This window comes from Zingiber officinale, chromosome 10A (genome assembly GCF_018446385.1).
Source record: "Zingiber officinale cultivar Zhangliang chromosome 10A, Zo_v1.1, whole genome shotgun sequence".
Classification (NCBI taxonomy): Eukaryota; Viridiplantae; Streptophyta; class Magnoliopsida; order Zingiberales; family Zingiberaceae; genus Zingiber; species Zingiber officinale.
In genome coordinates, this window is record NC_056004.1 from 520,895 (window position 1) to 541,986 (window position 21,092).

Below are 21,092 nucleotides of genomic sequence, written 5' to 3' on the forward strand. Positions count from 1 at the left end.
ATTGTCGGCGATATTGTTCCTTGAGGGACCTCTACCATATTAGTCACACGATTCATCGACGCCCCTTTTGAGGAGGCGAGGCTGAAGAATGCAAGATTTCAATGGAAAATCTTGAGGAATCAAGAATCAAATCTTGATGAGCCAAGGATCAAGAACGCAAATTGCTGATATGAGCAGAAATTTATAAAGGCATTTCCAACTCAATGTGGATCCAATAAATTGTACATGGTAAATTAACACAATACATGAAAATTGATTAGATCCAAACTGTCTCTCCTGTCAAAAATTGCATGGTTCTCGTAATATAAATACAAAAAGAACGTCACTGATCTGTAACTACCTCGTAAAATGTTCCGACATGCATATGACTAACTGTTATTGTAGTTCACTGCCAAGGATTCTTCTTAACATTCTTGTTTGAATTGATCTTAGAAGTCGTTTTAGGATTCTGCAAAAATAAAATAACAAATAAATGCGAAAGTGATTCACTCAAAATTAGAAGTATACGAGTCCAATTTGACATACTGTTTTTTTCTTCGATTTTCCACGTATCCTATTCTTTGGTGATTTCAGTTTATATATTCGAACCATCCAATGATGTGTAGTAAACACCTGGATCAAAAAGGTAAAAAAACTAATTAAGTTATATGCCATTAGAAATTCTGAACTCCTTTTTTTTTATTAAGCTCAACAAAGTAGTCCTGTACTCAGCAAAACTCGAACAATGAATGAAAAAAAAAAAAAATTGGAAAAAAAACAAGTTTAGCATAGAGAACTAGAGAAAAACAAGTTACCTCTTCAAAATGTGTTAGTCTGAAATGTTTCTTCCCTATTTCTGTCCCCCTGACTCTATCAAAACCTTTACCATCTGTTTCCACAAACCTAAAATAAAAAGGTAGAATGAAAATGTACTCTAATTAGAACATTGTATCAGGTCACTAGAATAAAAAAAAAAATTGCAAACCTGTAGTATGACAACTTGTACATTAGGCAATTGAGCATTGTTGGCGTAGCATGTGCATCGATTCGATACTGACCATCCCTCTATATTGCCAGGAAAATAAGCATTTAAATAATCTCTTTAACATGATTAAAGAAAGCACTGATTGATGTATTCCTAAACCCAGATATAACTGTCTATGAGCGTACATATTGGAGCAAATATGTAAGCTCATAGAGACTTGTTGGAGTTCAATGGATTGACATCTTAGATGATGTACAAGCACCACAGTTTGAGTACAAGTGAGGAATTAGAGTATTGAATGATATTAATAAATTTTATGCAAACTTAACAATATGTTTCACCTGGTATAACTGGGTTGCAATGCAGTACTGTATTTTATTCATGTAATACTATGCTAAGGCGTTGACAATCAGTCGATCTTTCAAAACAATGTGAAGATAACAATAAACAATGTATTATTTGCAGCAGTACAAGATGGAACTCGGACACTCACAAGATAATCAGGCTCTCTGATATGTGGAAAGACACCGCCTCCAATTCGAACCATCCACAAGAATTTGTTAATGTCGTCACTTGAGTATCCCACAAGACCTGCTCAATGAAATAAGAAACTAGAAATTAAAGATACAAAGACACAAATTTGAATTTATTTAGATCTCATTTCAGAACACGAACCTCCAAAAACAACAAGAACATATTTGACATCCAGGGAATTGAAGATATCCCAAGCTGGTTTCTCTGGCGAGGACATAGCAGTACCAACAGTAGCAATATGAGTGTTATTCCAGGTATTATTGTCGACAATGACAGTGCGGTTTGCCATTGCAGTTGTTTGATAACCATAGTCCCACCAAGATGCAACCTGTACAATAATTAAGAAACTTCCTTCGGAACTTGCAGATTGTGTGATCTTAAAGACAAATATATAAAGGTTACAATGAGTATTATTCCAGATATATTGTCAACAATGACAGTCACAGTTCTTTGACATCAATTGTCTAGATCCAATCCACATCAAATTGTTAGCATTTACATGTTCATATATGGAACCTCAAGAACACACATTAAGCATACACTACAAAGTGGAAGTTGCTTTCTTACAGACAACTTTAAATAACCAGACACAAATGCTAAATTAGCACATTTGACTACTGCTCTCGTATAAAATGATTAATCTACAATTATTAAAAAAAATATAATTCAGTTTCAATCTAAAAGCATAACCAATTTTTTTTTGTAAGATGACAAACTCAGGCAAGAAGCGCATGAACATTCATGATACATGCAAACAAATAGAAAGGAAAGGAGAGAAATAACCTTATCATCTACATCAGTGTTATGCTTTAACCACGCGTATGCTTCACGAAAATCATCGAAAACATGCAGGCCGTCATGGGAATGAGATGTTAGAACAATCGATGGGGCAGAATAAGCTTCTGCAGCTGCCCAGACACAATGAACCTAATAGCCAACACAATTTCAGTCAAGATAAAATATCCAAAAAAGATAACACCAGAAACAGAGAACGTTTTATAAATACATAATAGAAGAAATAAAATATTACACATTCTTCAATGTCTATAATTGGGTTGGATCCTCGTGTTTTGTTAGGGGTTTTGAGTTCCTTAGGATTTATTTATGTTTCATCCTCGTCATAGTAGCCCTCACACCCAAACACCTCTCTCTCTCTCTCTCTCTCTCTCTCTCACACACACACACACACACACACACACATCTTGCGTTGTGCCTAGATTGTGACCCAGAGCATCCTTCAATCTGCTAGCATGTGGTGATAACCTTCTACCCTCTGGTAATCCTAGGTTCTCTCTCTCTCTCCCTCTCTTGATCCCTTGTTTCATGTTTTTGCTGCCCCTTTTGCGCTTTGGATCTGAACAGCAACCACCCATCAACCAACAGCAAATGATGGCGCCACTTTTCCCCTCCAGCAGTCCTAGGAGCTCTCTCCTCTCCCAAGATCTTCTCTTTTTGGTCTCTCTCTTTCGTATCATTCCCTCTCCCAATGGCCACCCTTCGTGCGGGCACTGGCAAGCAGTCATAGATTTTGAAGCAATGCCTGCGGATAGGGCTCCATTTTTTAATCCATTCCAGATCTAGTGAGCAGATCTGATTTTTTATTTTTGGATTGGAGGACAACCGGTTCTGAGTATTGGGCGAGGAAACCTTAGGCCCTTCCTGTTTGTGTTGTAATTCCTTATTGCTGCTAGATTTGAATTGTCGTCCTTCCCTAGGTTGATTCCCAATGGCAGCTATTGTTTCATTGTATCAATCTCCATCTCCATCCATGTTCAAATATCTTTGTGGTAAGAATGAGTTGGTTCTCTTCCCTTGCTTGTATTGCTGAATGGCTCTCTATTCCATAGCTAATTCCAATAGTCTATCTAAATTGGTTTTGATCTGAGGCCTCCCATTGTCTAACCTCCTTTTTATTGCTTCCTTGGTTAGGGACTTGTGGGTTAAGAGTTCCGTTTGCGTTTAGATATGTTTTGATTATTTTGATTGTTAATGCTGGTTCAAGACTGATGGGTACATTCGTTGTTCTTGGATGTCCTTGTGAACCGAATTTTTTAATCCTAATTCTCTTTTGTTTTATGCTAAAGCAAATGTTCAAATGTGTTAATGCAGATATAAATATATGTAGTTAGAATAAGTAATATGAAGATTGAAAGATAATTTGCTTCAGTGAAACTCCAATGCTTAAATGTAAATCACAACACCTTTTGACACAAAATCTTTAATAAGCCAACTTTATACTCAGTTTTATGTTTCCTTGGCCTCTAATTTTGCAGGACGGGTATTTGGGATCCTAATCAGTTTCAGCTAGAGTTAGAGTTGCTCAGAGATGCTCAAACATGCTCAAAATTGATTTCTTACATTTCTTCTTATCATTTTACTTTCAAGCATCTTGATTTAATTTTATATGTAGAAATGATGTTTTTCTTATAGTACTTTTCTTTCTTTATACGAGACGTTCTTGACTATACTCAAACCTTGTGATGTTACTTTGACAAATGGATAAGACGTATATTTATCTATTTAGTCATACATTGATTGCTATCTTGTGTTATTCCTTTTTGTCATGCATATGGTTGTGGTCTTCTAGCAACTTGTCACCAGGAGAGGCACCTCCTACATGGAGGCATATCCCATATCATAACAGTAAAACTTTGAACATGTTGAGAAATAACAGTTATTCATAACTTCAGATCTAAAAATTATATCCTTGAATGATAACACATCATTTTCATATAACAAGGAGTTCAGGAAGGTTAAAAGATAAGGAATTCTTTGTGTATCATCAGCTTAAATGTTAATCATTATACAAGAAATAGAACAAGAGATTTGCATACCACATAAAAGGCTCCAAGAATGAGCAGTAGAAGAATGGCAACTGCAGAAGCCTCCAAAGGCAGTACCAGAAGTTTCTTAGCATTTAAAGGTTTATTCGACACCTTATCAGTGTTTTCTTTTCCTTTCTCCTTAATTTCTTTACCTTTCTCCAATTTTTTTTTTTCTTTCTTCCTATGCTTCTCTGATGGTCTTTCCTTTGCAGTAGTTTCAGTTTTTTCTGTTGGAGTGTTGTTATCAACCTTTGTTGGTTCATCTTGAGTGCCACGGTTAGTATCCCCTGCCTTGAATTCATATCATAATTATAGATATCAAAAAAGGACAATTGACAAAAAAAAAAATCACACTTTCAATTTTTGAGAAGAACAAGTGACAAATTCATTGACATACATCAGAAGGCGAAGCTTCAAATAATTTAGGAAGTTGAAATTTGATAGACCGTGTGAAGGCATCAAAGGCTTCTGAGAGAGCAATGCCAGACATAATGCATGCAGCAGGAGCCAAAACAAGCATAAGACGTACCTGATGAAATCATTGAAGGCAATGAGAAAGGTGACAGTTCTACGAGTAACAAGCAACATTAACTAGGAGAAATTGTGCCACTTACCATAACTCCAGAAAAATATACCGAGGTTGCTATATACAAAATCACAAATGAGCTTGCATCAGAGAGAGGTAAAAAGCATGCCTGGAAATCATTGAAAAAATGGTAGTTTCATTCAGCAAAATTAATAGACTGTTACAAGAATGCATAATTTTTTTTAGAAAGATCCTGATCTTTATGTTAAGAGATAAAGTGTCCAGAAAAATAAATACAAATTAAACAAGAAAAGCAAAGTAGAAATTACTGAGAGTAAAAAATATATAATTAGATTAATTATAGTTGCAATTGATAGCTAGATAAAACTAGTAGGCTCTACCTAGCCCATAAAAATGAGGGCAGTATATTCGGGATGGTTCGTTAACTTGATTGGTCTGATTGCTCTAAGATATAGTTTATGACAACTGACTGATATAGCAGGATCTCATCACATGAATCAATTGAACAAATGAAATTTCTGTATATAACTATTGTAATTTAAAAGTTTCAAACAGAGAATTTCAAGTATACAACTCATGTAATGGAAGAAATAGAATGAAGAACATGGATTAAATGCAGTACAAAATATTTTTCCAGTCAGACCACCAAAATGTAAAATGAAAAAACTTAAATGAATTAAAATGAATGATCACACATTTCAAAACAAGACAATAATACATAAGTTGAAACTAAAAAAACCAAATTATAGAGAAAAAAACAACTTACAACAATGCCAGCTGGAACCAAGAAAGCCAACACATTGATGTCCATGAAATAAGAAGGCCATGTTGGTGGCTGATGTTCGCTAACACTAGCAATGATCGGTATGTACTTGCTCGCATAAGTTCTGTTCACGAGGAAAGGAGGATCAAGATAAATTTTTTGTTTAAATTCCAATGATTATTTTGCTTGATGCAGAATTCTTTAATATTAGTATGTAGTGAACCAACAGACAGATTGTACATCTTATTCATTGCTCAGTAACGCACATGATTGACATAACATGTGGCATGTAATATAAGATGTAAGTTCTGTTGAGTATCAGAAAATATTGGTACAGTGTGTTGACCGCCAGCTTTACAGGATGCTAAATGGACCTTACTTGAGGGTTGTTCCTCCATCAAATTTCTCATGAGTTAGGCCAAGAAAGCCACTGGCCATTGCTAACTTTTATTATGACTCATACTTTTAGAACTATATCACAAATGGCAAATATTTTTACATATTTTATACAAATGTATGATGATGTAACTGAAAGATTACTAATGCATTCTCAGTAAATTTCCTTGTAAAAATGATCTTAACAATTACATTAAAAACAATAAGCAAGCAATGAATGCCAACTATTTACATATTCGCCAAATGTTGGTAATAATTGAAATGTCACTAATGTTTATCATTAACTCAGAAGCTTACGGATCAAGAAGACTCAAGCTACGTCCACTCCAACCTTTTGTTGGGCTAGAGGCAACCAATGCTATGAGAATAGCTAAAACTGCAGAGCAAACAGCACTGAAGGGGGAAGAAACATAGAAGAAATAGTTACATGATAACAAATTTATAATACAAGAATTATAAACTGCCATAAGAATAATGTAAGCTTACATGCCAATTGTAACAACAAGTGTCATAGCCACTTTAAACATCTTAGGAGATAATATTCCCTTGATGTAATAAACTAAAGCAACGACATGAAGAATGATGAAAACCTGCAGATTAGAGGCCAAATCAACATAAAAACATATTGGATTCTAGAAACTACATATTTAATGTTGCTGAGAAAAACAGAGGCACTATAAGCTCTTCTATCATAGTACCACAAAAATGTATCATATTGGATTCTAACAAAATTCATCTTGGAAGTATTAACATTTAAAATGTATAAAAATATCCGTGGTTCAAAATGAAATATACAACTTCTCCTTACCTCTTGGCATTTGACCTAATAAGATTACAGAAATGTCATGTAAACACTAAAGTGGTAGAAGGTCTAACTGTAACTATAAGTACTAATAGTGCAATTTTTAATGAAGTTAACATCAGCCATGTATCATGTACGATGAATCAATGAACTAACAAAGTTTTGCTACTCACATGCTGGTACATCCATAAAGCATATAAAAATAGAATAAAATGAGAGGTTTATGTAAAGTAGATATGGCACTGAGCTACAAACCAAAAATGAAGCAAAGTGCTCAGACGTCATCACTGCATTGAAACCAACCACAGGCACCAAGGAAGCTAATAGTGTTCCTAGAACAACCTGTAAAGTATAGTAGTTTTGTATTACAAAAATATCACCTCTTCTTAAAAAAAACAATTGATGTATTAGAATTAGACGACAGCTAAGCAAACAATTTCATGTTAACTGCAAATACTTACAAGAGGAGCATAGGCAATGTACAAACGTGATGAGTAACGGCCAGTTACAATGCAGAGAAGGACGTGCATTGGAATAAGGTTAATAATGAACGTATAGCCTCCCCAAGAGCACACCTTTAAAACACATCAAACTATTATATACTCTATTTAGAAGGTGAGTCAATGAATAAATGTAAGTGTGTGTTTTACCATGTAGAAGTACGATAGAGCATTCAAGGTGGCATAAAAGAGGGATCCAGTATTCAGTGTCTGCATAAATTTCTTGATATCAGAATAGTTGAGAAAATGTTAAAAACCATAAAGAAAATTTGGCATAGAATGGGCTAATTGAGCTATTCAGTTCTCTCTCTCTCTCTCTCTCTCTCTCTTTTTTTTTTTTTTTTACAAGAGGAGCATGAATCTCAGTATAGAGTACAACTAGATCTGTACCTTGATATAAAGATAAAAAGTGAAAATTAGGGCAAATATTGCAACAGCTTCATTGTCATAGCTTCCAGCCACAGATCGTGAAATATATGAGGGGACCTGCACAGAGAGGAGAAAGATATAATCTTTTTCTGAGATTAAAAGACTATACTAAATGTGAAAATGCAGCATAAGCAAGAAATTGCCCTTCTAAAACCTAACTAGGAAGAAAATTTAATATTTTCTTGCATATATGCAAATGATCTTACTAAAATGCCACCTAGGAGATGAAGAATTCTAGCAGTATTACATAAAACATAATCATATTTAATTCAAAAAGAATATAAGAAGACATGGTTAAAGTTGTGCATTCTTTCACAAAATACGGTTGGTTACAACTAACCAACAAGAGCACAGTAAGAACATGATTACCATTGCCAATAGGGCTGCTGCAGTTAAACCAGCTCCAGTTCCCTTGACTTCCTGCAATTCTCATCAGAAGAATAGGAAAACAAGTAACTATCAAAATCTTTACAAATATCAATATGAAAAGTAAGAACAAACAAATTGATGAGAGGGGGGTGCCTTTGTGAGAAGATATGTAGCCCATGCTGCATTAGCTGAGAAAATAGGAGCTGTGAATACACAGACAGTCTCCACTGATAGAGGAATGTTCAAGTTATTCAACAGCCTGAAGTCGTGAAACAAGAAATGCACCTATTACTTAAATAGCATTCCAATGAATTATAGCTTTTTCATGATTAACAATATCCAACAAACATACCACCATATGGAACCAGCTGTTAGTGTTAAACCAGGGTAAACAGTTCCACCTATTACACGACCAAGGGGATACCTGCCAAGGATCACTAACAACGTGAGTTCAAAGACAATATCAAGATCGGAGTTCTTGCAATAAGTCGACATGTTCTCTAGATAGTACCAGGTTCGATCATCAAACCAATTCCAAAAGTCGTAAATTCCATTCTTTGTGAGAAACTGAAAATAGTTCATATGAAGACAGTATAAGATGCATATTCTCAGAGACAGAATGTGAGACAATTGACTAGAAAAGGTGGCGTGCTGAGTGTATGAACTCCAACACGTCCCAAGTTTGCAGATATAATGGTCAATGAAATCTTGTCGTCCAGTGCCTGGGCATGATAATGTATCCTTTTTCTTAAAATGTAACGAGTAAGATTTCAGAAAGTGTATGGGGGAAGTATAGATCAATTCTAATAGTCATAAAATTCAACCTTCAAATAGGCCAATAGTAGAACTATTACTGGATAATTTTAATCTTATAAGTAGTCTCATTTAGAACTGTGACACTAAAGAGAATGTTAAAAGAAACATAAAAACAAAAGACAAATCCGTTAAGATTATTTAAGAGGAGTTCTATCATCATCCCGTTTAAACAAAATACTGGGAGCAAGAGGAGATGTAAGAGTTAAAAAAAAAAAAATTTGAAAAGAATCAAACCTGAGTGACTCTGTAATTGAAGTACGGATCGAACTCGTGAATCACACTCTCATACTTGATGACCTAGAAGATGAATTTAAACAACAACCAAATGCAACACTGAATCATCACCCGCTATTATCTCAAAATCAACTATTCAACTGCATGTCTCCAGTCCAGTATTGTGTTCTTCGCTTCAGATCTAGATTGGAGGTCATCGATCAATGAGAATGAAGACTTACCGAGAAGAGGCGGATCGAGAAGGCTAGGGTTCCAATCAGGAGGAGAATGAATACTCCGAGAACACCCCCGAAGGCCTTCCGCAGGGATCCTTCCCCTTTAGCTTCGGAGGGATCCGCCATTGACGGCTGGATCAAGCAGGGGAGCAGACGATGGGAGGCAGGAGGAGACTGGAGACCCCAACGATGACTTCTTCAGCGTTTGGGATTCAATTCGTCGACCGGCCCGAAATCTCGTTATATACCTCCGCAGATGTTATGCCCGTCGGATTCAATTCAGTCCAAGTCCCGTTTGTACATACGGTTGAGATTGAGAGGTTGGAGCATTGTACAGGTCTAGATTGGTGTACGGATTGTGCAGGATTTGGCGACTGGCTGATAGACGATAGATGCCGTTCGGAGTTTCAGCACAATTAGAGTTTAAATTTTGATATTTTTTAAAATAAATTAATTTATAAATTATCTATTATTTTTATTCCTGAAAATAAATAATGCCTAAACTTATTTATCCTATATATATTTGATGTGGTGATAAGGGGAGGCTTCATCCCACTGTCATGATGGAGATCAGAGTTAAGGCGATCAAACGCCCCTATACCACTGGTCGATCGGGGAGCATGCTCGTTCAATCGGGATAATGAAGACCCGAACTGACATCATAATAGCTCGGCGAGGTTTCGAACTTCCGACACTCAAGAAAGACTATCTGCAAGGGCACGCCGAGCGACTTCCCCGCTCGGTCTTATATATATAGAACTATGAGAACGGGGCGGATGTACGACCGATCTATACAGAAATAGACGAGCGGCCGAGCGACTTTTCCGCTCATCCAGATAATGACTCATGGACCAGGACAGCGGGAGCGTCGGTCGAGCGGTCTTCCCGCTCAGCCAGATAATATACTCATTCGAGCAGAAAGTAAGAACCCAAGCCGAGCGGTTGGCCTTCAAGCAGCTATCCCGCTCAGCCCAGTAAAAAACACCGCTAGTTGGATATTATCTTTTTAGGAGCATGCGCCGTTGACAAGCGGCATGGTCGGCGATCGGTTCAAACAGAAGTTCATACGGCAGAAACTTCCACTATCACTTCAGAGATATGCGATCAGCTCGTTAAGATATTATATCATCGACACTTTACTGATACATTTTTCAGGGAAAACTTCAGGAAGCGTGCACGCCTTGGAAGTGTGCACTCGTGCTACAGGAGCCCTATGTAAAGGGGGTCCAAGCTTCAGTGGAAGTATGCCATAATCTACTGTTGCTGCTACTGTTCGCTATTTTGCTTCCACACACCGCCGGTGACTGACTTGAGAGTCGGAAGGTTATCGCCGGAGACCCCTTCCCTGACTCGACACTGATGCTGTTGTGATTGCAGGGTCACGAGGAGTCAAAATACGATCAACCAGAGCGCCATATTCCCAACTTTCGTAACCTAGACTATTGGAGAGGATCAATATTTTTTCATTTCAAACAAATATAAGTATCCGGAACTTTTATATACAGACTTCAATCCAATTATAAATGGTTTATTCGCACTATGATTCTCGTATTCAAAATACAATGCCATAAGCAAACCAACAAATATCACCCTGAAAATTAGAAGGCTAGCTGTCCATTTTCACTAAGACTAGACGTTCAACATTTGGATTCAAGCTCTTAATCCGACGACACCTTATTATCAAGAATTGCCGACTTCATAAAATAGCTACAATTTCAGGCTGTGATTGGACGACAACAACAAGAAGAAGAACAAAAAAACACATCCTCCTTGAATCCAAGACTTAGTAATGACTTTTAAACCTCATGCTATCGAAGCTAGCTGACACGTTAGAAGAACAAGTTCACCCATCATAATATAAAAGGGCAAATCAAGTAATGTAGGTTCAGATATATATCATAATAGCTACATATAGCTAATATCAGAGACGATACCTTTCAATATTAGACAATTGGTTATATGTAAATAAGAGCTAGAATCAGTTGTTTGATTGAAATCTCCAATGAAGTAGGAAGAGTGTGAGTATCTATATGGATAAACTAGCCGAGTCTGCATTTTTTATCACCTTTTCTCCTTAATTCATAGTACGTCTACTGATATTTAATAAATACTAGCGCAAATGACTTAATTTGGGGTTGTAGAAGCTCGTGAGGTGGTCACGAGTGCTGATTTCGACAGATCTTTAACATTCCTAGCAGCTTTTTACATGATAAATCATTTTTCCACTGTATAAAGATCTCCAAGGTTTTGGCTTGCAGGCTTACACGTCCGTCGGTTGCAACTGTCACCCTGTTTCTTAATCCTCACATCCTGGGATATGTGGGCTCTATGGCAACCTTGGCCACCAATTGCAGTTACGTACGTCGATCCATCTTTTATATTGCTACTTTAATCAGCTTTTGTGCAGCATGACATCCCAATAAATTGGAAGGTTCTTCCCCCCTGTGTAGTGGCATCAATTACTGAACTTTTCACCGCCTTTTCGGCATCCATAAATTAAGGAGGGATCGATTCGATGTCACCATACGAGCCAGCTCCTTGGACCTTGGAGATAGTTACTGAACAAAAGAGGTTTCATGGCTTCGTGCTCTAAACTTTCTTCTTCTGCAGGAGACCAAGATTCAAGCCTCTTGCTCTGCAAGGTAACTATCATTCATATATGATCTCCTCATTGAGTTCGTATATGTATGCGAATGTTAGTGTTTGTGTGCACATCATAAAAGGTAGAGAAGAAAAAGAATATCATCTCCATTTAGATGCTAGTTCATAGTTAAATTCAGCTTAACAGAGATGATGAAATCGACTATAGATAATTTAAGGACAACAAAGGAAGTAATATGGATAACAATCTTAAATTGATTTCAATCAATCAAGATTTGTTATATTTAGTATTATAATTAAAATCAAATCAACAGGAAAAGATAATATTTTTAAGTTTTAGAATTATTATTATTATTTTATATCATATTTACTCTTTCTATTATTATCTAGCATTTACATAAATAAGCCAGGTGCCAAATCGACCACTTCAACGACCATCGCCCGGCGTCGGAATGAACAAGATGATCATCGCCAGTAAGACGACCATTGACGAGGTCCATGAGCACTCGAACGAGAAGATGAGCAACTGCGATCTTGACGGAGTTGCTGAGAGCGTGAGATGCGAGTGCTGCGGGATGTCGGAGGATTGCACGCCCACCTACATCCGTCGGATCAAGGAGCAATTTCACGGCAAGTGGATCTGCGGCCTCTGCTCCGATGCCGTCAAGGAGCAGATGAAGCGAGCCAAATATAACACCGAGGAACAAGCGCTGGAGTCGCACATGTCACACTGCATCAAGTTCAACAGGACAGTCAGACTCAACCCCAAGCTCTCCCTGGCAGTGGCCCTGAGGGACATCGCGAGGAAGAGCTCCGAACGCAGGACGAACACTGAAGCGATGGTGTCCAACGAGCTTGTGAGCGTCATCGGCTGTGGCCCGAGTTTGGATCTCGATCACAAGCAAGCGCAGATACAGTGATGAAGCGTACGCATATGTTTCGAGCTCATCTAGCGATCTTTTAACTTAGCTAGAATCAAGCAGTAGTTAAGATTTGTGAAATAATCGCTAATTCCTAACTGAAGGACCCCGTAGAAGATAGATTAATAAGTCGCTTTTCTCGACGTTAATTAAAATTAATCGAATTTGATGTGCATTTTGCTGATTGTTGTCTGTCTAATCATGAGTATAATTAAAATGCAAAAAGAATTGTGGAGGAAGAGAAAAGCAAAAGGCCAGATCGATTCCGGAAGGCATGCCATCATCATCGCTCCCGCTCCCGCTCCCTTTCGCTTTTCCTTTTCCCGCTTCTTTATCCCTCTGTAGCTCTCATTCGTCCCCTCCATGCGTCTCCCCCTGCCCCAGACGCCATGCTTCCTCCGCCAGAGTTCCGTGCGCCGCCGCCGTCACCCGTCGCCGGGGCGCACGCTCACGCGCCGGGCGACGGCGAGGAGCTCGCCGGGTTCCTCGCTCAGTTCCTCCGCGTCCCCAAACTCAACCTCCCGCACCGCATCTTCCCCCAGGAAGCCACGCTATGGGACCCGGCGGAGATCGACTTCCGGACGCTGATATCGCCGGATGCCGGCCGATCCGAGGCGGATCTGCTCAAGTCCGCCGCCGCGGCCTTCGGCTGTTTCCGGCTTGCGAACCACGGTATCCCGCCGGGGCTGATCGCGGCGGTCGGAGGGGCCGCGGCGGCGACGTTCCGGATGCCGCTCGAGGAGAAGGAGAAGACGAAGGTGGCGAAGTTGCCGGAGAGGAGTTGGGGTTTCGAAGCGGAGGAGGTAGGGGAAGACGAAGAGTTCTTCTGGTGGTGTGGGACAGAAACTTTGCCGCGCAGCTTTAATGACCTGCAGTAATCATCAATCTTCTTACTTTATCCATAAACATCAAAATTAAACAACCAATTCACTTCATTTCTTTCCCAGAGATAAATTGCAAGAGTTGTTGAGAGAAATTGAGAAGATCGCGGGCAAAATCGAAGATGCTCTATTGGATGACGATACAAATAAGAACAATGCCCAGCTGCTGAAACTCAGAAACGAGGGCGCAGAAGGCTCATTGATTTGCCTCCGGAAGCATGCTCCGAGCGGAAGGCATAACGCCGGAATAATCAAGCATGAGTTGCTGAGAATGCTGGTTAGGAGCTGGAGCTGCTCGAGCTGTTTGAGTCTGCATCTCGCGGGAGGGGCTTCCGAGTTCCATGTCTACTCCAAGAGGGGTTGGTACCGATTTCGTCCGGGTCACTCGGCCGCTCTCATCGTCACCGTCGGCGATCAACTTCAGGTGATTATTCCACCGTCGGAGAAGGCGAATCGCCAATATCGTTGCCATTAACTGATTGATTTTCCGTGTAGGCTTGTAGTCGTGGGATGTACAAACATGTCGTTGGGAAGCCTGTTTTGGCTCAAGGAGACGATGGAGAATGCATTTCCATGGCATTTCACTGCGTGAACGGCGGGGGCGGTAGAGCATCACAGGGGGGAAAGACTGTCACGCTCATGGAACAAGTCATGGTGGCAGCAATCCTGGCAATCCTCTACTGCTTCTTGGTCTCTTGATCCTCCTCGAATTGTGATTTTATTTGTTTGTGTTCTGATGTTGTATTTTGAGTGTATTTGAAAGGATGAACCATGTTTGACGCTCAAGAACGAAAACAGCACCAAAAGTGAATTGTGGGTCAGAAAATAGGAGCATAAAAAATATTATAAAAAACCACTTAAGTAGGGCATCTCATTTGTCCCAAAAGTACCGACATCGAGTCATCAAACAACAAAGTAAAACACTCAAAAGGCCTTACCATCATAAATAAATTCTGTTGTCAAAAAAAAAAAAACGCAAGTTTAACTCCAAGTTAACGAATGTATTGATAAAACACCGCCCCCACAGAGCACTATGCAACTGACTACTATTAGACTGCTAATATGCACGAAGCGCTGGCTGTTGTCTGATTATCTATACTGGTGGTAAACAGGGTTGTACATGAGGCTCTCTGCGTACTTCACCAGGTCCTTGGGATGTGGGTACCGACTCGCCAATCCTTGAAGGACAATTAGCCCAGTTTAAGGTAGATTCATTATGCATTCGGAATAAAGAGATGGAGAAGAAACTCACCAAGTTCATATGCTTTTGCTGCAACATTCGCAGCAATATGTGCAGATATCTTCCTAATGTTTGAGAATGGTGGGTAGACCATTCCTTTGTCCAAGTTCTCCTGCGTCACCTGCTGAGCTAAAGCTTCCGCTGTCCAACAAAAGTTACCACAATTTTACTACTTTCCTTAGTTTTGTGGAATACATGGAAAAGTGAAACTCAAAGTTGATTAAACATGTTCCCGGTGGGGTGGGGTTTATGGTGTATGGAACAACTTTGAAATATTCATAGACAAAAATAGGAATATAGTAGTGGTTGATTCAACTTGTGAACTTACAGGCTGCAAGCAGCATGTCGTCATGCACACGGGTTGCTCCGGAGATCACCAACCCAAGGCCAAATCCCGGGAAGATGTAGGCATTATTTGACTAGAAGAATGTGGGAAGCACCGAAGGTTAGTTTGTAACAAATAGAAATTTTCATATTGAAATAAGTTGTTTATGTTGAGAACAAATTTTAAACCTGTCCTGGCACAAGAACTTTTCCATCATATTCAATTGGATCAAATGGACTCCCACTAGCAAATATTGCTCGACCCTGTGAATGAAAGCCAAAGTCTTCAGTAACAAAAGTTAACTACCATAGTAAATCATGAATACGAATTATGCAACTGTTGCAGCAAAAAGTTGGAGGAAGCTTACCTTACTCCACGTATATGCCTCTTCTGCACTGCATTCTGACTGAGAGGTAGGGTTGGATAGAGCCAAAATTATGGGTTTCTGTAATCGATACAAGGGAACTAGTGGATTGAATCTAATACTCTCTGAACATATGTAAATTGTAAACAGAAACGGAATGCATTCCTGTAAGGATTTAGTAGAGGTCTGGGTGTAGAAGCTAACCTCATTAAAAGTAGCCATCGCTTCAACTACTTCCTTTGTGAAAGTTTTTCCCACTCCAGATGACCCAATAAGAACAGTGGGCTTGATAGCCTAAGAAATTGAACAGGAACAAATGAAGGAATACTCGGAAACTAATGGAGGCAAATTTACAAGGAGGAGGTCCGCTTGAATTGGTACAAACTTCAGACAGCAAAAATAAGATAAAGTATTAGTGTTATAATTTCACAACTAAATGGAAACGTGACCACTGGAGAAACCACTTTAAATGAGTAAACCTGAGTTGAAGAAAGCATTCTAGTCATCAACAATGATATAGCTTAAGAGTCACACATAGTGAGAAAAAAATATACGAGTGTATGATAGGCATTTAGCACATGAAACCACCTGCAAGAAACCAGAATGACACATGAGGCTGCAATACCTTGATAGCATCTAAAAGATTATTGACAGGCTCATGATCATGCGCCCAAGGTTGCTTAAAGTGTTGAAGGGAATCCTTGCGTGAACTCACAATTAAGCCCTGGAAAGGGTATCACAATGCAAACAATGAACAAAGTAAAACGATTTAAAGTTGTATGCTTGCAATAAGTATAACCAAGGTCCAAGATTCTCTTCCTTACCTTAGAATCGACCATCCATATCTTCTTGCGAGTCTCTTCCAATGGAGCTTTTGTCTACAACAGCCATAAGAAATCCACAACCAAATGAACCACTACATAAAATCATCAGAACATCCAAAACGTTGTTCATGCACATAAAAAATGACTAAGTTCGAAACCTGCTTTGACATTTCAAGAGCTATGAGTTCTGCAATACCAGTACCAGCCTGTATTGATAATCAGAATAAGGAAACGATTCAAACAAGTATTGATAATATAAACAGAACAAATATTTAACTGAGATAAGTTCAGTTAATATACTCTAGAAACATGTACCTGCACAGTGCATAATTAAAGTCACAAAACATGCAACATGAACACTCAAACACTAAGTAGCCTAGCAGAAATTATGGCAAACAGAAGTACATTTCAATCTAAACCGCAACATTGGAAAAATCATCTTCTACCCTCTCTTTAAAAAAGCAGAAGCCCACCTAATAAATAAAATCCTAATAGACATGATCTTCCTATATCTATTTCTCATATAATTATTTGCGTCACGAGCTTTGTAATATGAAATACAAGGACGAAGCATAAGTGAATAGGAATTCATACTCCTAGAATGGGAAACTAAGATGTTTACAGGCAAATACACAAGTCAACAAAATGAAAGTCAAACACATTCAATAGACCAAATCAACCAATTGAGATTAGGAGTAAAACCTCCCCAGCACCAAGGAATAAGAAACTGTGCTCTGCCAATGTTCCACCAACTATTTTTAAAGCGCCAAAAAGTCCAGCAAGAACAACAGAAGCTGTGCCCTGAAATGAGAATAAGCATATTGAATGGTTTGTAAACAGTGGAGATAGTTTAATGTGAGTGAATCAAGTTCAACAATTTCAAAGAACTATAAAGGAAGATCCTGAAGTCTAAAATAGTATAGCTAAAATCAATTACCTGTATATCATCATTGAAGACAAGATGTGTTTTACGATATTTGGCAAGGAGTTCAAATGCATTATGGTTGGCAAAGTCTTCGAACTGAAAAATAACACAACAATTTGAGATCTGCAACCACAAAAACTTATCCAGTCAGTCACTGACCTGAATTAGTACTTTTTCTCCATATCTCTGTTTCACAGCATTCATGAATTCCACTAGTAACTCTGTGTATTCCTAAATACAAGGAGAAAACTAATCAGACAGAAGTTTACATGAATTAGGATAAATCAAACATATGCTTCCAGACAATACTTGGCCAGTAGCTCTTCTTCGCCTCAACCCAATATAAAATTCATCATTAAGTAACTGTTCGTTGTTGGTCCCCACGTCAATAGTGACAGGCAAACACTGCAAATTATCAATTTATTTTAAGAACAAAAAAGCTACAACGTTCCACAGAAACTAGCATGTGAAAAAAATTTGTATGACAAGAATCATACAAAAATAAAAAGCTAAATACAACTCACAGCAGATGGATGGACTCCACCAAGCGCAGTATATAAAGCAAGTTTGCCCACAGGAATTCCCATGCCCTAGAAAATTGCAATTTAACAAGTTGAAAATCCATAGAAAAAGATCCCAACATAATGGTTTGCATGTCAGGAATGACAATAAATCTGACTATAATATTACCTGGCAGCCAAGATCCCCAAGACCCAAGATGCGCTCACCATCTGTGACCACAATAACTTGAATATTCCTTTCAGGCCAGTTTCTCAGCACCTCAAGAATCCTTCCTCTAAAAACTCAATTTATTCCATAAATTTCAGTAATTGGATTAGGAAGCAAGTGAAGCAACATAATAACTTACTTCTCATTCAAACTGATATAGAGGCCTTGAGGATGCCTAAAGATAGAACCGTACTTCTGGCATGCCTCGCCAACAGTAGGTGTATAAACAATTGGAAGCAATTCTTCCACATGGTCAATGAGGAGTTTGTAAAAGAGCTTCTCATTTAGCTCCTGAAGATTAAATCATACGTACACCAAATGAGGTTGGAAATAATTCGAACCAATTACTAATAAAGATTAAATGCCAGTTATCTTAGGTACCTGAAGATCCATCATGGCCATATAACGTTGCAAGGGTACCTGGTATTGACGAAGATTGTGCATGATCTTTTTCTCCTGCAAGAAAAAGGATGCAAATTTCCAACTCATAATAGGGGATAGTAGGAAACAGAATTGTTTTACTTCTTCTTAGGTAATTCTAAATACATACAAACCTGAAGCTCTTGTGAAACACATGTTGGAGGCAAGAGACCTCGCAAATAGTGGGCATCTCTTTCTTTCTCATTGAATGCAAGACCTTTGTTATATTGTGGATTCCGCAACAATGTGTAACCACTATGCAAGAAAAAAAAGAAAGGGTTACGAATTTTAAAATCTCTATTTCAATTTAATTAATTTTGATTTAACATGGTTTCTGGTTTAAATTTAAAAAATAAAGTATTTGATTAATAACCAATAATCAAAACTGCATGAAGTTTTTAATTCAATTTTGGTTCTCTAAATTAATTTTGATTTATTCTGTGTAAATCAATTAGCCTAGTTTAGTTTAAATTAGAGATTTAAACCAAGGCCATATCAACAAACTATTATAAAACATTTCCATTGATTGATAAAATATGATTGCATTTTGCTATCTTCTTGATAATGGTTGTTATTCCCTTATGGCATACCCAAAAACTAATTTGCACCACATGTGGAACCAGCAGTGATAAATTGTATGATATGATGGCCCTTAATTTTCTAAAAGATATATACACAATTAAGCATCAGTAAGAGGAAACTCCACAGAAAAACTTCCATCAGACTTGAGATTGATTTTAAAAAAAAAATCTATGTCAAAATGAAAGGGTAAATACATGAATAGTCAGTGGATCATGGAGTCCCCAAAATAAAAATTATTTCATAATTATAAAATAATAAAACCAATTAATAAAAGCACATCGGCTATGGCAACTCTGTGAAGATGACATCCCAATACCTGGTCCTAGCAATAAAAGGAGGGCATACTCTCAGCAACAGAAGAAACGACAGCCCACACAATAAATGGTGGGAGGTCAACTTTCTTAATAATGGAGACTGAACCATGACACCTAAATGGCCTGCTTATCCCCTTATGGGAATTGACATAATCAAACCCAGGGAATACAAATACAGATTTGTCTTGGCCTGCACTTATACATCTAGTTTAATACACCAAACAATAAAATTAAAGATTTCCATTTTATATGTCAGCATGACCACTATTCATGCATGTCTAAAATGTAACCAATCCCAAGTGAAAATATTAAAACTTTTTAGGTCTTCAATAGTTAATGTTAAATATCTATATTATAGTTGTATCTTTCACGTAAGGAAACATAAACTTTGACTATTTATCAATTTATCGGGTGAGAATCTAATATTTGTAAAAACCATACTTTCTCCTCGATGACAACTTGCTAGAAATAATTTTCGATCAAGTCCAACAAAGGCACACGAATACTTTATAAGGAAATTTTCAAACTTGGCAACGATGAAACACATTATTAAGCAATCAAATAGAATACATTAATATACTAACAATCTCCAGGACGCAATTCGGATGAGTAAATACAGACGAGAAGAGAAAGGATCGCCCAAATGGTCTTAAAGATGGAAACATAAAAGGCAGTAATGAAGTTATTCGATAGTATCTTAAAAATAAAACACCAGGAAACCGCCAATATGTAACCAGATAAAACAAAAAATATACAAAACAAGTAAAGAAATTAATGAAAGTAAAATACAAACACAGAAAAATAACCAGCTGGAGCATTCAAGATTGCTTTTGACAAAGCAGCATGGAAAGGTTTTAACCCTCGTATTCGATATAATCTAAATGCCCCAAACTAGCAAAAAGTAAAACTCCAACAAGATCAAGAAAAAAAAACACACACACACAACAATCTCGAGAAACCCAACTATCCGATCCGAGCACAAACCTGGCGACGGAGACTGTCCACGGCATCATGAACTGTTCGTCCCTGTAGCCATCATGGTGCTCTATGTCTTCGACAGGTTCGACAGAGTTCGGCTCGACCTTCTTGATTGTGTTGTCCACTGCGATTCTCCTCCCGTTCAGCTCCCCTCCGCTCCTCGCCTGACACCGCACCGTCGCCGGAAACGGTAGAGCCACCCGCTGTCTGCGCGCCCGAAGTGGGCCTAGCAACTCGTCGCATCGCTGAGAAAACAAAACCAATCAAAACCATTCTCGCATATCGCAGGAAGAAAAGGGTAAAAAAAAAAACCAATCTTTATTCGGCATATGCAAAAGCATCACAATCACGAAACAAGGAAGAATGTCGAGGGGCATTAAAAAAAAAAAAAATTGAACGGAACCAGAAAACGGCAGGAGAAGAGATTGATTACCAGAAAGCAAGCCCGATCCAACGAAAGCATGGCGACGAGGAGAGGAGGGAGAGGTGGGAGATCGAACGCCGAAGCCTTTCGCGTCTTCTCTTCCTCGATGGGCAAGGGCGACCTGTGAAACCGATTGTGAGAAGGGGAGTGAGAGGAGGATTCATCGATGCG

At 38.3% G+C, this 21,092-nt stretch overlaps 4 protein-coding genes across 4 annotated transcripts; 2 read left to right on the top strand and 2 right to left on the bottom strand.

Annotated features, from left to right (window-relative positions):
- Positions 1–151: 151 nt before the first annotated feature.
- LOC122027046 (dolichyl-diphosphooligosaccharide--protein glycosyltransferase subunit STT3A-like) lies at positions 152–9,610 on the bottom strand. The gene is made up of 23 exons (XM_042585847.1): positions 9,401–9,610; positions 9,180–9,242; positions 8,641–8,696; positions 8,482–8,553; positions 8,283–8,388; positions 8,130–8,180; positions 7,722–7,817; positions 7,482–7,541; positions 7,293–7,406; positions 7,087–7,173; positions 6,516–6,619; positions 6,327–6,422; positions 5,637–5,757; positions 4,938–5,018; positions 4,721–4,852; positions 4,333–4,614; positions 2,282–2,425; positions 1,640–1,826; positions 1,458–1,555; positions 965–1,044; positions 795–882; positions 526–612; positions 152–448 (listed from the first exon to the last, which is right to left on the bottom strand). Exons 1-23 carry the CDS (start codon positions 9,518–9,520, stop codon positions 386–388), a joined length of 2,388 nt encoding a protein of 795 aa, XP_042441781.1. The 5' UTR covers positions 9,521–9,610; the 3' UTR covers positions 152–385.
- A 2,837-nt stretch (positions 9,611–12,447) lies between these two features.
- LOC122027970 lies at positions 12,448–12,915 on the top strand. Its single transcript, XM_042586982.1, has one exon. The coding sequence runs from the start codon at positions 12,448–12,450 to the stop codon at positions 12,913–12,915; it is 468 nt and encodes a 155-aa protein (XP_042442916.1).
- A 310-nt stretch (positions 12,916–13,225) lies between these two features.
- LOC122026398 (gibberellin 2-beta-dioxygenase 5-like) lies at positions 13,226–14,582 on the top strand. Its single transcript, XM_042585121.1, has 3 exons — positions 13,226–13,789; positions 13,863–14,220; positions 14,292–14,582. Exons 1-3 carry the CDS (start codon positions 13,305–13,307, stop codon positions 14,493–14,495), a joined length of 1,047 nt encoding a protein of 348 aa, XP_042441055.1. The 5' UTR covers positions 13,226–13,304; the 3' UTR covers positions 14,496–14,582.
- Positions 14,583–14,637: 55 nt separating this feature from the next.
- On the bottom strand, positions 14,638–21,091 carry LOC122026397 (NADP-dependent malic enzyme-like). The gene is made up of 20 exons (XM_042585120.1): positions 20,931–21,091; positions 20,504–20,742; positions 18,758–18,878; positions 18,585–18,659; positions 18,343–18,494; positions 18,165–18,270; positions 17,999–18,064; positions 17,784–17,879; positions 17,634–17,705; positions 17,487–17,570; positions 17,252–17,350; positions 16,708–16,755; positions 16,550–16,603; positions 16,351–16,449; positions 15,930–16,019; positions 15,729–15,806; positions 15,550–15,624; positions 15,365–15,455; positions 15,049–15,177; positions 14,638–14,974 (listed from the first exon to the last, which is right to left on the bottom strand). The coding sequence occupies exons 1-20, from the start codon at positions 20,958–20,960 to the stop codon at positions 14,886–14,888; spliced, it is 1,893 nt and encodes a 630-aa protein (XP_042441054.1). The 5' UTR covers positions 20,961–21,091; the 3' UTR covers positions 14,638–14,885.
- Between the last annotated feature and the right edge of the window lies 1 nt (position 21,092).